This window comes from Octodon degus, unplaced genomic scaffold (genome assembly GCF_000260255.1).
Source record: "Octodon degus isolate 3935 unplaced genomic scaffold, OctDeg1.0 scaffold00068, whole genome shotgun sequence".
Taxonomy (NCBI): Eukaryota; Metazoa; Chordata; class Mammalia; order Rodentia; family Octodontidae; genus Octodon; species Octodon degus.
The window spans coordinates 357416-373606 of NW_004524644.1; the positions used below are offsets into that span (position 1 = coordinate 357416).

General features: G+C 39.2%; 1 protein-coding gene across 10 annotated transcripts in view; it reads left to right on the forward strand.

The window, feature by feature from the left end:
* Positions 1-16191, forward strand: part of Nrcam (neuronal cell adhesion molecule) — a 95026-nt gene that overhangs the window by 38475 nt on the left and 40360 nt on the right. For all 10 annotated transcript variants that reach the window (XM_023719449.1, XM_023719445.1, XM_023719443.1 and 7 more), the window contains 4 exons: positions 11163-11306; positions 13204-13315; positions 14523-14689; positions 14803-14950. In XM_023719449.1, coding sequence (XP_023575217.1) covers positions 11163-11306; positions 13204-13315; positions 14523-14689; positions 14803-14950 — 571 coding nt within the window. The remainder of the gene's footprint in view (positions 1-11162; positions 11307-13203; positions 13316-14522; positions 14690-14802; positions 14951-16191) is intronic.

The following is a 16191-nucleotide window of genomic DNA, read 5'->3' on the forward strand; positions in this document are numbered from 1 at the left end:
ACATACACACACCCAAAAAAAAAAAAAAAAAAAAAGAAGAACTTAAAATGAATCACACATCACTGCTCTTGGAATCTCAAGCCATGCCCGTGAAAAGATAGCCCAACAGCTGTTCTTTTCCTCCTTTTCTCTAGCCACCCGCCACTATCTGTACCCCACAGGAGAATCTTTGAACATTTTTTTCTTTCCTCTCAGACTCAGAGAGGGAGAGAACATCAGTTTCTGCTTCCAACCCTGCCTCCGATTCACCTCATAGTCAAATTCAGGAACAGCTGCAAAGATATTTTTTACTCCCACTAAGAATAACCTTCAGTCTCGTGATAGAAAGCAAGCCGACTCCTGATGGTCTTTATCTCAGAATCAAACATCCGTTCTGCTTCCTCATAACCAAAAGGTCTACTGAATTCACTTCCCTGAAACTGACTCTTCTACCTAACATGGATCAGAAAAGGGTCAGGTTTTGGCCCGCGAGACAGCTCTGGGACTAGGATCCCTGATCCTGTATGTCACACCAGCTCCACCCCCACGGTGCACTGAGCCAGCGAACAAGTCTGGGCATGGCGGCACATGCCTGTAATCCCAGCACTGGGGCAGCTGAAAACAGGAGGATCACTACAAGTCTGAGCTGCCTAGTAAGACCTTGTGCGTAATATATAGACGAAGAAAAAAAGAAAGAAAATGGTCAGATTTAATTTTCCACACTGAGCCTGCAGCTCATCGAGGTGTGACAATTGCAGGTTTCCACTGAGTAATCACACCCTGTTCCATGATTATTTGCTGGAGCATTTATTGGAGGTTTCCTTGTGGCACCAAGTAAAGTAGTTATCAAATACTTTGAAAGAGTCAGTTTGTGTTTACTGATAGATGAGATGTGTTCTTGAATTCCAAGGAAGCCAGTAAACCAAGTTTATGTACTTCCGTTCACAATTTTAACTACAATCTGGATAAAGGAAATGCTACAGAGAGCATTTTGTGGCTGTAAGGCGCAACCTGTGTGGCAGGAAGCTTTGGCCACACTTCAGGGATTATAGATGAAAACTGAGATTTAAAAAACTATGCAAGAAAGCTCAGAACTGAAAGAAAGTTTATGATACAATGTGTGATTTTCTTAGAAATGCATACAGAATAGCAATAAGTGATGGTGCATGCTCAGCACTTTTGCACAATGTTTTTTCAGCAGAGAGCTCCTTTATGATTCATGGGAGGTTAAATGTGCTTTGGAGATCTTGACTCAGTGAAAATGACAAGGAGGAGGGAACTCCTGTCTAGCCATTCAGCTGGAAGGAAGAACAGGGGAGCCAAGGGTTCTTGACGGAATAAACTGTCCTACTCGGCAGCCAGAAAGCAGACCTAGGCAGATAAATTGAGACCTGGGTGGAATGTTAAATAATGTCTGATCTTTCCTCCTAATTTTCTTGGCAAATGTTCCAAATTGCCTATCTTAATCTGTTCTTGCTGCTATAACAGATTATCTTCAACTGGATAATTTACAAGCCACAGAAATGTATTATTTATAACCAGGATAGGAATTTTAGAAGGAAGATGCCCATAGAATTAGTGTCCGGTGGTGGCTTATAGGTTCTGCCTTTGACATGTGCTCACATCATGCAAGGGGCACACAGGCTCCCTCAAACCTTTTATAAGAACACCAGTCTCGTGGTAGCAAAACCCTTATGATCAGATCACTCCTCAGAGGCCCCTTCCACTTAGAACTGTCACACTGAGAGTTAGGTTCAGCATAGCCTATAGCACCAGCACAGCCTGTGAGGTACCCTTGTACTCTACTTGCATTAAGAACTTTGAAAATGCACCTGTAGACATGCTTTTAATTAAAAATGTTTAGGGAAAAGGTCAACTGAAATTTGCTTGCTTTCAGGAAAGAAGACAATGGTCCCAAGGAGATAAATCAGGCCTAAATCACTCAGCTAGATCCAGAGCAGGAATCTCTCAAATCAGATCCTGAAGTAGTTCATTTCTTTCATCCCAAGTCTTTTTTTCAGTTTCCTTGGGACAGAACAAAAGAGGCTGAGTAGATATGATGAGAATTGTCCAACTGCTGCAGGCCCAAGTGACCTCTATATGCCTCACAGCAGTCACTCTGGCACCATGGCAGGAGGTGACATGCTGGTGAGGATGCTGCCCACTTCCTGCATGATGACCTGAAAGGTGCTGTGATTCCTTGCCCCTACTCTCAACAGATGTTCCACGAACACTTCTTGCTGAGCACCCACTTCGAGGGATACTGAGTCTTAACACCTAAATCCCAGGTAGACATGAACATGCCCCCACTGTGTGGTGACTCCCTAATCCAAGTAAGGAAGAAATGAGGAAGAAAACTGAGAAACATCAGTAGAGGTTTGAGGTTTCTTATGCTTTCCCCTTCCCACCCTGCTTCGTAGTTGCCATGTGAATTTAGAGACCCTTATAAAAATTTTTGCTCTGAGGCTTGGGGACCATCCTGGAAATGGGAAAGTGCTTGTTTTTCATCTGCAGTTTGCTGCACTGTGCTCCCCACAGATATATCAGCACTGCCAGGGCCTGGGGGGAGGATGGAGAGAGATGTGAAGGGGCAAAAATAGGACCAAGAGCAAAATCAGCCACAGGGACACTGAAGGAGCTTGGTAAGCGTCACCAGCCTTCACTAGAGGCCCTAGAACCTGCTGGGCACAAGCTGATTTGCTGGCAGCACTTTCTGCCCAAGAGACTACAGAGACTGTGGGTGGACCAGCTGTTGGGGAGAGGAGCCAGGGAGCAGCTGTGCCTCTGCAGTACTCCCTGCAGGGAGTCATACAGCACCCTTGCCAGGTGCGTGAGGTTCATCCCCTGAGCTACACAGAACAGACACAGTCGGGCCCGTACAGCTGGACACAGCCTCCCACTCCTGATTTGTCGGCAGCTGCCCAGCAGTGCCAATCCCCTCCTCTGCCTCTGCAGATTCTGGCTGCTGAGTGCACACACATACTGTTCAAGGAAACCAGTATCAGGTTAATAGAGGCACAAGATTTGGGTTTTGCTAGCAAAATGTTATGCCGTTGATTTGTAACTGTGCTCCAGAGTTGGAAACTGATGTTCTACAAAACTGAAAGGATTAATTCCAAAAGCACCTGTGTTCATATATCAGTGGCTTCTAAAGCTGCTCATCCTCTGCTCACAAAGACTGGTGGAATTACTTAAAATTTCCTTACAAATATCAGGTTGAGTTAAATATAGAATTTTCCCAAAACCATCCCAAATAGGTTTAAAGTAATACACAGAAGTCAGAAATAACACAGCCATTAAAGCTGGTGCTGAAGAGAGAACTTAAGTTTTACTGTGTGATCTGCAGTATCCTAGAACATATGAAGTTAGATCTAGAAAGAAAAAGAAACAGCAAGACAGGCAAAACATTTCCTCTCTCTAGGAAGTCACCCTGATGAACTTGGGAGTCACTCTTAGATGCATGTTTATCAATCCTTCAGCTTTTTGTCTTTCCTACTGGAGAGCCCATGCCATCCTAGTGGTGGTCCCCAAGACCAAGGCCATGGTCAGCATGATCCTTATCCAGGAGGTAGCAGGAGAGGTTGATACCTATAGACCTGTAGGTCCACCATGTGAGTTGTGTTGAACCTTCACTCTCCTGAAGAAGATCCTCCTAGTCTTATATTAAAAAGCCCCATTCTTCTCAGATATAAGGAAGGGAAAGAACTAAAAACATGAGATGGGGTATCTCTCTTATCACATTTACACATTTTGCTGACCCTGAAGGGAGATGTTGAAAACTAGTGACACATGATAAGCAACCAAGATAACTGAGGCCTACTCTAGGATCTTCGCAAGACTCTGGCTTAACATCACTATTTGTCTAAATGCCAAACACCTTAGACATAAAGTGGAACTGCTATTTTCCAACAACGATGGATATTCTAAACTTTAAATCCCTCTAGAATGTGAAAAAAATTGCATATTTTTATATAGAATTTTTTTTCCTGTATCCTATTTGTTTTTAAGAGATCTTTTCTTACCTTTTCACTAGCTGCAATGGTCTTCAAGATCTGAAACTCTATCTTCAGTTTTTTTTAAATTCATTTTAATGAGAAAATAAGATGGCAGTAAAACAGTTTCAAAACAGGTTAGTAGGACAGTTACAATAATACATTGCATATTGTTGTCATCATAGTGGTTATTCAGAAGACAAGGTGCAGACATGATATCTTGTCCAAACAATATTAGTACAAACCTTTCTTCTAATTGAACTAAGAGAAAGTAACCGTATATCCATCCTTACTATTTTGCATATACATATATATTTTTAGTACAAAATAGTCCTTTATTTTTCCCCCTTTTTTGTTTTGTCAGAGATGGGTGTTCCATTGTTAGAGAAGCTGTATTAGGAGAAGTTGTTAAAGGATCTTTTCATACTTAATGCCAGTTCAAATATTGTAGGTACTTGACTTCAGCAAAATAACCCAATACAGTCCAACAGTCCATAATAGTAGTGGGTTATCAGCAGAACTGGCAATTGTCAGAAGTTGTTGACCTGAGCCTTTCATAGCTCAGCATATTAATATGGCATTACTCTTTATACATCATGGTTATACTTTTCTGCTGGATGGTTAAGACCAAATTAAACCAACACCTATATAACTAAAAGTGTAACTTTTGCTACCTGACAAGGTCAGTCAAATCCCCTCAGGATTTACCCTGGAACCATGTACAGGAGCTTGTAGATCTTTTGCCTGTGTCAGCCATCTGGATAAGTCATAGATAGACATTGCTTGACCAATTTGCTCTCTCTGAAAGCCTGAGATCATTTTTTGTCTCTAGGTAACTCTCCTTAGGTACACTATACATCACTGGTCACTTTCCTCTGTGGCCCCATAATCTCCTTGATCAGAAAATTTGGAACACCACTGAGTTACAGGATTTTACAGTACAGGTTCTCTTAGGCTCTGAATCTTCACTGACCTTGAAGGGCTAGGGCCAAAATATTGGCTATCCTTGTAACCCCTCTATTTCTCTAATTTTTGGTCTGCAAACTTTAGTTGTTAAACATCCAAAAGAGAAGCTTAATGATGTTACCCTGCAACAGAGGCAGTTGGGCTTAACATCACTATTTGTCTAAATGCCAAACACCTTAGACATAAAGTGGAACTGCTATTTTCCAACAACGATGGATATTCTAAACTTTAAATCCCTCTAGAATGTGAAAAAAAATTGCATATTTTTATATAGAATTTTTTTTTCCTGTATCCTACTTGTTTTTAAGAGATCTTTTCTTACCTTTTCACTAGCTGCATTGGTGTCTTCAAGATCTGAAACTCTATCTTCACTTTCAAACAGTTTTGCCAGCTTGTGATTGAAGTTTTAATTTCCTGTATATCACTTTGAATCTGCTTCCAGCATTCTGTTTCTTTCCTAGATTGCTCATTGAAGGATTCCATCATTTTTCTACTCTCCTCTATTTTATCAGTGTCTACTTTAGAAGCACTTAGTAATTCTTTCGTTATAGTAATCATTTCTTTTTTTACTTCAGCAATTATTTCTGATATGATATCCCCTATACCTTTCTGCAGTTGCTTCTTTACTTTAGAAGCTATTATTTCAGAGATTTCAGGAGTGTGGCTTCCAGTTTCTTCAATGCCAGTGTCTCCTGAATTTGTTCTGGGTGAGCTCAGGGCCTGAGACTGCATTTTGCTCATTCTCTTTGTCATTTTATGTAGCTCTGCCCTCTGACCTTTGGTGTAGAGCCTTGGTGTGGCAGTTACCTTAGCTCCTACCGATATTATTACCCAAGGGAGATTATGTGGTTAAGGCAGTTGCAGTTTTGTATTTACAGTACTACAGTTAGCATCACTAATAATGGGTAGTGAGATTTATCAGTTGACAAACTTTTGTAATTAATGGGTTTGTATTTCAGACTCTAAGGGCCAGCATCATAACTGTATAGCTAAGCAGATATAAAATTGGAAATTTGTATTTAAATTAGTTCCCCTGAGATCTGTCTGATCACCTCCCCTTAATGTAACCAGAGACTTCCAGGCACACTTTCACCCCTCTCTCAATCAAGAGAAAACGAGAAAAGGTGCTCTCATAGATCTGGGTCTAGGCATGCATCTCAGCTTACCAGGTCCAGATCTACCAAGTTTGAACTCGTCCAGCTGTGCCTGGCTGGGGTCTAGCTGCTGTGCTTGGCTTCTTCCTGCTGTAGCCCAGGGAAGTGAACCCACTGTGCCGCACTGGCAAGCTGTTCTGCTCCTGGATTAGCTGGCTGAATCTGTCTCCTAGCCACTCTGTTTGGAGTTCCACTGAAGGGTTCCACACCAAGCCTGACTACTAGCTGAAGGCTGGCAGTTCCGGCAGGGCAAGGGGCCTGGCTGCTGGCTGGAGTTGGTGGGTAGGGGTAGGGAGTTGGTAGGCAGGACGTTCTGGCGGGGTGTGGGGCCTGGATCTTCCCAAGATTCTTTGGATCTTCCTTTCTTTTTCCTTTTCTCAAAGGTAAGGAGCTCAGTTGGCATCCTCAATGGGATAAAGAGAAAAATTTAAGTCTTCACTTCAAGATTGGTTCTACATTATGCCAAAACTTCATATTTCAAGAAATACTTACAAAGTTGAATAACTCAGAAAACCTGAGCATCAGTCTGAAACAATTGAGTGCCCTAGTCAATAGTTGTTCATGCCCAAAATGCATTTATAGTGGTACCTTGGTTCAAACATAACTCATTCCAAAATGCTAGAAAAAATGGCCATGTTAATGTTCATTTGGGAGAGATGGCTGTGAGCATGTTTGTCATCTGATGCACAATTTCCAAACAGAAACAAAATTTTGCCAAATGCTTCTATTTATGAACCAAATTGTTTGCAAACAAAAGCATTCATGAACTGAGGCCCCACTGTAGTTCATTACTATCTGGTTAAACTACTTGATAAAATTCTTCGTAGAATAAAATCATATAATAGAACATAAAAACATTCTAGAGATTGACAGTACTCTGTACTTGTAAGGTGGCATCATCATCATCATCATCATCATCATCATCATCCTTATTAAGTGTTGAAAACATTTATAATTTTAGCCACCCACGTCAGGAGAATTAGATGAAAAGAAAGTGTTTCTGGAAGCTATAACCCCAGTGTGGGACTTTATGTTTGGGGCTAATAGTTGTACATGGAGAATCCATCCTGTTAAATTTCTTTTTCTAGTGTTCATTTATAGTAAATGAAATTGGTTGTTCCCAGAATTAGTGTGTGTGTGTGTGTGTGTGTGTGTGTGTGTGTGTGTGTGCAGGGTCTCACTATGCAGCTCGAACTCATGGTGATCCTCCTGTTTTCAGCCTCCCCAGTGCTAGGATTACAGGCATGCGCCACCATGCCCAGATTTGGTCGCCTGCTCATTGGGCCCATGGGTGGGGCTGGCACAGCATGTGGTGCCAGGGATCCAACTCCAGCTCCTGCACTTGCCTGAGCAAGCTCTTAGTCCACTGAGCTATAACTCACTGGCCCTTGTTCCCAGAATTATTTATTACTCATTTAGATGATTTGGGTTTGCAAGCTGGCAAGCTTCTCCCATCCAATAGCCAACACATAGCACATAGTGTCCCAAGGCTTCAAATGTCTCTGCATAGTGATTCTATTCTGTGTCCAGATACCATGAGACTCGCTATGTCACTATGCCAGTTCCTGAGTTTGTTTGCGTCTCTTTAATAAGTGCTTTAGGAAAATGTAGTTTAGACACCCATGAAAAGAGATCTACTTACTCATTTCTCATACTATTGCATGTTTGTTTTATTCCTAAATATCTTGCCAAAAATAAGTATTTGAAGACTGTGCTATTTAGCATAAATAAGCCAGATACAATCTGATGCCTTTCGAGGAAAGAATATTTTCCCGAAGAGTTGATACCAAAGAAAAATGTTACTCTGAGCTACAGAAATGACTTATGTCTTTGACTGAGTAATCTCCACTTGAGGAAAATTGTCCTCTAGCTTTGTCAGTTGAGCTATATCTCAGTGATCATGGTAGTTTAACTTTTATTATTGTTGTTAAAGTATATTTACATCGCTGTGCAATATGTCTCCAGATCATTTTTGTCTTGCAAAAACTGGAGCCCTCTGCCTACTAGACATTAGGTGGTGTATCTGACTTTTATGAATTCATATAATCAACAAATATGGACAGGTTTTCTTCCACAGTCCATCACCTATCCAGAGAGATTTGTCTCAGAGTGCTGCCTCATTACATCTGCAGTGCCCATCCTGTACTCCTCTGCCTGGTATATTCACAGACCTATACCCCCAGGGTAGTTAGTGACAAAAGCCCACTGCAGATTCCAAAACACAAATGCCCAAATACTGGGTCCATAGGTGCTAAGAACAATGGACAGTCGGGCCAGGGAAATAACGCAATAGAATAAGCACTTGCCTGGCAAGCATAAGGTCCTGAGTTCAATCCCTGGTACCACCAAAAAAAAAAAAAAAAAAAAAAAAAAAAAAAAAATGCACAGAGAGTCTTCAGAAATGCTGCTTTATTGGGACAGTGGATGGACATTCTTGAGAGTGCATGGGTCAGAAAGGCCTGATGATATAATACTTGGGATCCAGGACAAGGAGCATGGGCCATCCTAACACACACTGCATACTCAGTTAATGTCAGTTAATCTCATTCTCAGTAAGAGAGTAAATCATTTTCTCACCACTAGGAAAAAGTACCTGACACCCACAACATAAGGGAAGAAAGGTTTATTTTGACCCACATTTTGTAGGACTTTCAGTCCACAGTCTGCTGACTCTTAGGACACCATGGCAGAGGGTCATCACAGAAGGAAAGCTGCTAACTTCATGGTGACCAGAAAGCAGAGAATGAGAAGAGGACCCAGGAAGGGAATGCACCCTTCCATGTCACACCCCAGTGACCCACCCCTTCCAGTCAGCCCCACCCCAAGCTAAATATAGTATCCCCATAAACTAATCACCTTCTATAAGCCCCTGCCTCTGACCACATGAGGCTTTGGGAAGACATCTTGATAGAAACCATGTCACAGGTCCCTGGTGGCCTGCTACACTCATAGTTTATTTCCTAGGCCAGTATGACACTTCCATCCCAACTATCTTTTTTGGTAAATCTGTAGCCAGTTGAAGAAATTATTGCTTCAAGTTATCTTCTGATTAGAAGAATATGTTCCTTAAGACAATTTGGGAATTTTTAGAATGAGAAATACAAGATGTGAACTAAGAAGCCAATTGGAAGTAACACAGCATCCTCCCATAACTAACAGAATAAGCTAGAGTATCTAAGAAGATCTCAGGAATTACCTATTGATTGTGATGTAGCATTAAGCAGCATAACATCTTATTTTGCCTGCTCAGGAATAAAGGCATTAATCAGTAGAAGAGTAGCTTATACATTAGAGTTTTAAGAATGCTTGGAAGCTAAAATCTTTGTTCTAAGCCTTAATGTGCTACATTAATTTTTTGTTTTATTGGCACATGTTTGTTACATAGAATAATTATGTTATTTTGGAAAACTGGTACCTATGTGTAACATCTTAATCATTTTCAATCCCTTTATCCTCCTTTCTCTCAGCTCCATCTGGTCCTTTTCTCCATCTCCAAGAGTCTTTTTAGAATAGTCTTATCTGAAACATCTAAAATATTTTAGGCTATACATGTGATGAAATGTGTGGTAGGCAGAATAATCCCCCCACCCAAGATGTACACATCCTTGTCACTGAATCCTGTAAGTATTTTACCTTATGTTGGTTAGGGGTAAGGGCCTTGCAGTGATCCTCAGTTATCTGGTTTGAGCTCAGTTTAATCACACAAGCCCTCAGAAGCCAAAAGCTTTTCCTGACTGTGGTCAGAGAGGAATGTGACTAAGGAAGAATAGTCAGAGAGATACATAGAAATCTTTGAAGATGGAGGAAAGACCATGGGTTATGGAATGTGGAGAGCCTCCAGAAGGCCAAAGGGGCTAGGCAATGGTTTGGCCCCTAGGACCTCCAGAGCGGAACATAGTCCTGCCCAACCTGATTTTGGCTCAGGAGGACCCATGTCAGGCTTCCAACCTACACAGTCAAATACTGCAGTAGTAAACCTGTGTTTTAAGCCACTAAGTTTGTGGTCAGTTGATACATCAATAAATAGAAAGCAATTACAGAGTGAATGAGTACAGTTCTTTGAGTGTATGTAATAAAACAAGGATTAATAACTACCATTTATTTTTATTAAAGCCAATTAATAAATCACAAGTAAACCAAATATTTTTTATTCTCAGTGTAGGGATAAGTAAATCTTAGATGGACATCTTTTTCCTATCATCAAAGAAAAAGAAATGGCATTTGGAATAGAAGTAAAGACCTCTTAACTGGCTCAAGTTGCCAAATGCAATTTCAGAGAAGTGCTGTTATTTAGTTTTGTTCTTGACCAGTGTGCTGAGACCATGCACTTTTAAAGCAGTGTAAGGTCACAGCCTGTGGCTTAACACTCACAAAACAGGAATGTGTCTCTAATAGCACAGCAGTTCCAAATTGTTGGGCATGACTTGGAGTAAATCCTCCTGTATTACATTACCCAGCCAGTTCTATTCCACTTCAGCAAGGATAAATCCTGGTCCTAACATGTTTTATGTATTGAGGGATTTAGTTGAAAATGCTATCTTTAAGAGAAATTTTACACCATTGATTTCAACTTCGGCTTCAGGAATTTCCAAAGCAGGAAAGTAATTATTTTTACATTTGATTACCAACCTATACTTATGCATGCATCTACTTTTTGTTTCATAAAGAGGCACTTAAAAGGCACTGGATGAGCTATCTCCTTTTAATCTCTGGCCTCCTCATAAATAATCAGTCCCTTAGTGAATATGACAATATTTTTGTGAATTTTTGCAATTTTCACCTAACCATGTCTTTTCTGCACCTCTTAAAATAATACTCAATTTTACAGAATTAATCCACCTAACATTCAATGAATATTGAATATAAATGTGTGCTGATACATGACAGCTAAATTCTGATGAGAAAATAATGGTAGCATCTGCTGGATTCTAATCATCTTGCCACTTGTGCCTAGATTAGTCTGTATTTGTGTCCTTCACATATAGTGTAGATCTCAAGATTTACCAGTTTAAGACACATCTGTTAAACAAAGAGAAACAAATAATTGCTTTCTATTTTCGCACCCAAACAGTTGCTCCTGATGACCCCAGCAGAAGAATAGATGGTGATACCATAATTTTTACAAATGTTCAAGAAAGATCAAGTGCGGTTTATCAGTGCAATGCCTCTAATGAGTATGGATATTTACTGGAAAACGCATTTGTCAATGTTCTTGGTAAGCTCTTTACTAAAGACAGGGCAAATCAATGACTGATGTTATTTTCTACTCATTCAGCAAAAGTATAAGGAATAGATGAAAGTGAGTAAGGTACAAACCTTGCTCTAAGAATATTACAGCCTGGTCTTCGTGTTCCTTCATAACAGGTTTTTATAATGACACATTCTTTGTTGCAGAAATAATCAGCTAGGCTCTTCCATTCACAGATGGTTACACTGTGTCAAATCCCTCCAAAGGAAAATAACATTTGTCTGCTATTTGCAAGTGAATATTATTTCTCTTCCATTCTTAGAAACTAATTAAGTTTGATAACAATTTTTATGATTCTGATTTTTTTAAATAACACTAATCATAATGTTTGGTCTTTATCCAAGTTGGAGGTGTACATTTGCTGAATTTATCAAAATATGTTGAGAATACATGGCATAATATAGGTCTCAAGCATATCTTAAATATTTAGCCTATGTGAATGTTGTTTTTTGGTTTTTGGTTTGTTTTTTTTTTCCCAGAACTGGGGACTGAACTCAGGCTTTTGTGCTTGCCAGGGAAGCGCGTATTCCACTGGCCATCTCCCCGGCCCAACATTGTATTTCTATTACTAGGGAAAACTACCCTAAAAGCATATGTATGAAAATTTATGCAAGAATTATATGAGATTACACTTCAACTCTTTAGTATTTGTATATGCTCCTTTCAGATTTAACACTAGGAAGTCAACCATACTTGATATTTTTCCTTTATGTTTGAAATCAAGGTCATCAATCACCTGAGGAGCTAACCAGTTAAATACTGGTGGAGGTTGAGGAAGTAGTTTGCCTTCTGCTTTCATTTTTTTAGTCTTCTCTGAGTTGTACTTGTTTAGGTTCCATATATGTGAGATCATGCAGTGTTTGTCTTGCTGGATCTGGCTTGTTTCATTCAACGTAATGGTTTGTCCATGTTGTCACAAACAGCAGAATTTCTTGTTAAGGCTGAAAAATTATCTATTATCTTTTTTATAGTAGTAGTCATTCTAACAGGTGTCAGCTGAAAGGCAAGTCATTGTGGTTAAAGTTTGCATTTTTCTGATGATTAATAATATTGAGCTTTTATTTTTTCATATACCTATTGGTCATTTGTATGTCTTATTTTGAAAACTGATTATTTAGGTCCTTTGGCCATTTTAAAAAATCAAGTTGTTTCCTACTATCATTCATTGAACTGTTTGAGTTCCATGCATATTTTGGATTATTACTCCCCATTTCAGATGTATGGTTTGTAAATATTTTCTCCCATTCCATAGGCTGTTTCTTTGGTTTGTTGTTTCCTAGCTATGGGAAACTTTTTAGTTCCCTCTGCTTTTCAGTCACTAAACTCACTTCTCTACTGCTTTTCTCTGGTTCATATGTTCCCCACAATTCCCACCTACTGGGGTAGTGATGGATCAGTCATTCAGCAAAAATACATTTGGCTGTTATTCTTTTTTTTTTTCAGAACCGGGGATTGAACTCAGGCCCTTGCACTTGCCAGGGAAGTGCTTTTTCCACTGAGCCATCTCCCCGGCCCCTTGGCTGTTATTCTTGTGTCAGGCACTGTTCTCTAGTCAAAATGATTAAAGGGGTCACATTCCTGGGTGTTGCAAAGTGCTTACAGTGTTGAAGGAGATACAGATAAGTAAATCAGTAATTAGACATTGTCTGAGTAGGACAGTGAACATGAGGTAGATGGAGTGAAACCATGTTTTCTGTACCTTGAGTGAGTGGTGAGTACCTGATAGGGAACATAAGAGAAGAAAGAAGAGACACGTTAGTTTTACTTTACTATAATACTTAATCACCTTAAAATAAAAAGCACAAATACACCATAAACCTAAAATGTGTCCTAATATTTACTGTATCTTTCAAAATCTTTTTAGCTGAGCTCCCACGAATCCTCACATCTGCAAACACACTCTACCAGGTCATTGCAAACAGGCCTGCTTTCCTAGATTGTGCTTTCTTTGGGTCTCCTCTGCCTACCATTGAGTGGTAAGTAATGACCTTATGTGTTTTTTAATACTTATATTTGCTAAAATCTTCACATTTCTAAATATATTGAGTTTTAGTCAAAGAACAGATAGAAATGCAGTGCATAACCATCGTGCTGTCAATTACTGAATTTACAAAGCTATATGTAAACGGACTTTTTTTTACCTTAAGACTATTGTATTTTACAATGTCATAGACATTACCAAGGACTATGTGGCTAGTAGCTAGAGGGACTGGTTGGAATACTTTCCTTGATAATAAAATATCCTGAGGAATGAAGAAGAGGATCGAAAAGTTCAAACACAGAATTAGCTGTCATGAATGTCTCCCTTTTGTATCTCACCCTCCAGACCTTTGTGACTTAATCCAGCCAACCTTTCAAGTGTCCTTTTACTGCCCCTGTCAGACCACCCCCTTTACACACCATTCCTGGTTCAAGTCCTCTACCTGTGGGCTTGATTTTAAAGAGCTGGGAGAGGTTTGGCGAGGATAGACAGGTGAAAGCCAATCAAAACAGTCATTTATTGGTCATCCGTGAGGTTCCTGATGCTGGGTTTTGACTATTTGGATGAGAATGAACACAGGTTTAAGATGAAAGAAAAGTCTCCCCATTTCCCTACCTTAACCCCTGAGCAGAGAAACAGGAATGTTTCCATAGACTTCCTACTTTTGGTGACAAGATTAACAATTAGATAATACGTTGACTTTGCCTCATCCCTTATTGTCTGTCTTTCCTTCTCCCCTCTGATATGCGTGCTTTTTCCCCCTTCCCTGAATACTTTCCTAGTCATCCTTTCAAAATACAATCCATATAGCATTAAAATCAAAATTCTTTAAATCTGCAATCTGTAGGTAGAATTACCAATCCACCACAGTTTGTAAAAAAGAAAAAAAGCAGTCTCTGTTCTGTCTATTTAGGATAAAATAGTTAATAATGTGTTTATTAAATATGGCTCTCATAAAAATCATAACATTATGTATTATGAGTACAATTCTAAAAACACCATTTGTTATTGATTTCTCCAGTTTTCTGTCTTGTCATTTATTTACCTCCCAACATACAAGTATGTAAGGTGCTTGTACAAATTCCAAATGCCTTTATATGTGACACTTCAATATAGACCATAGTTGTGTTGATCTTGGATATGACATTTTGTGTGACTTCAAATTATGAAGTGTCTTATTCTCATCATATTGGGTAATAAAGGTTTAAAGGAGCTAAAGGAAGTGCTCTTCATGAAGACATTTATGTTGTACATGAAAATGGAACTTTAGAAATTCCTGTGGCCCAGAAGGACAATACAGGAACCTACACATGTGTTGCCAGGAATAAATTAGGGATGGCAAAGAATGAAGTTCACTTGGAAATCAAAGGTAATACATTTTTTTCAAGTGTTATGTAACTTTGAGTGAATTCTCCAGATTTACCAACTGGAAAATTATTTACTCCAAGTTACTTACCAACGGTTAATAACTTTGAACTTCAGATCCAACGAGGATCATTAAACAACCGGAATATGCAGTTGTGCAGAGAGGAAGCACAGTGTCTTTTGAATGCAAAGTAAAACATGATCACACCCTAATTGCCACTGTCTCATGGCTGAAGGACAATGGTGAGCTGCCCAATGATGAAAGGTATTTGAAGATGATTTCTTTCTTTTGTTGTTTTCTCTGAAAACTGTTTTGTTTTTGTTTTTGTTTTTGTTTTTGTTTTGGTGGAACCGGGGATTGAACTCAGACCCTTGAGCTTGCCAGGCAAGTGCTTATTCTACTGATGAAAACTGTTCTTGAGCTGAAGTTTGATTGTGTAGTGATTTAAGGGTTATGTAAAATAAAGAGGTACGCTTTTTTTCCTACTGTACTGTATTAGGACCTAAGAGGATATTCATTGATTGAAATAAGACCCTGGGAATGTTTGTCTTCTTTATGTGTTGTTCTGTGTAATTTGAGATGGGGAAAAAACCCTTCAGGCTTTGGACAGCGTCCATTGTTTTGCACCTTGAACAGTAAAATCTCAACAGATGTTTTTATTTCCATTCTACAAATAAGCAGAAATATGATCTCTTTAATTATGAGTGTACCTGAATTCTTGCCAGTATTTTAAAAGGCACTCATTTTTACTTGGACAGTAACTTTTCTTTTGATTTCACCTAATGCCAGTGGAAAGGGAAGGAAAAGCAAAAACAAAGCTTTTAAAAGAATCTGAGCATGCTACAATCACTTAGCTTGCAATGGAAGAATGGCCATAGCATTTTTCAGCAAGGCCCTCAATTTGACATAGTAATCATGGCAAGTACACAGAGTTGGATGTGTGATTTCAGCAATCCCAGTAATTACAGGTGTTTCCGCATACTAGGAGTGCTGTATTTTGTTTTTGTTTTTGTTTTTTTACTTTGCCCAAATTGTTTTTATTTTATTTTATTTTTTCCATAATTTTATTGAGAAACAAATAGCAATGAAACAGTTTCAAACCAAATTGGTAGGACAGTTTCAATAATTAACACATTGCACACATTCTTCCTAGTGGTTAATTGCTGTACAAGTTGCGGACATGAGATCCTATTTACAAACACCATTAGAACAAATCTCTCTATTCATTAAGAAAATGTAACTATATGTCTATCCTAACCACTTTGAATACACAGATACAAAATGGACATTCATCTGTATGCCCTTTTCTTGTTAAGTTCCATCATTTAAATATTATAGGTGTGTAAACTCAGCAAAATATTCTAAAAGAGTTAAGTAGTCCATAATAGTATTGGGTCTTCTGCTTCACTGGCAGTGTCAGAAATTGTTGACCTGAGTCCCCTACAGCTCAACATAACAGCCTGGCTTTACTTCTTATACTTCATTTTTATACTTTTCTGCTGGAT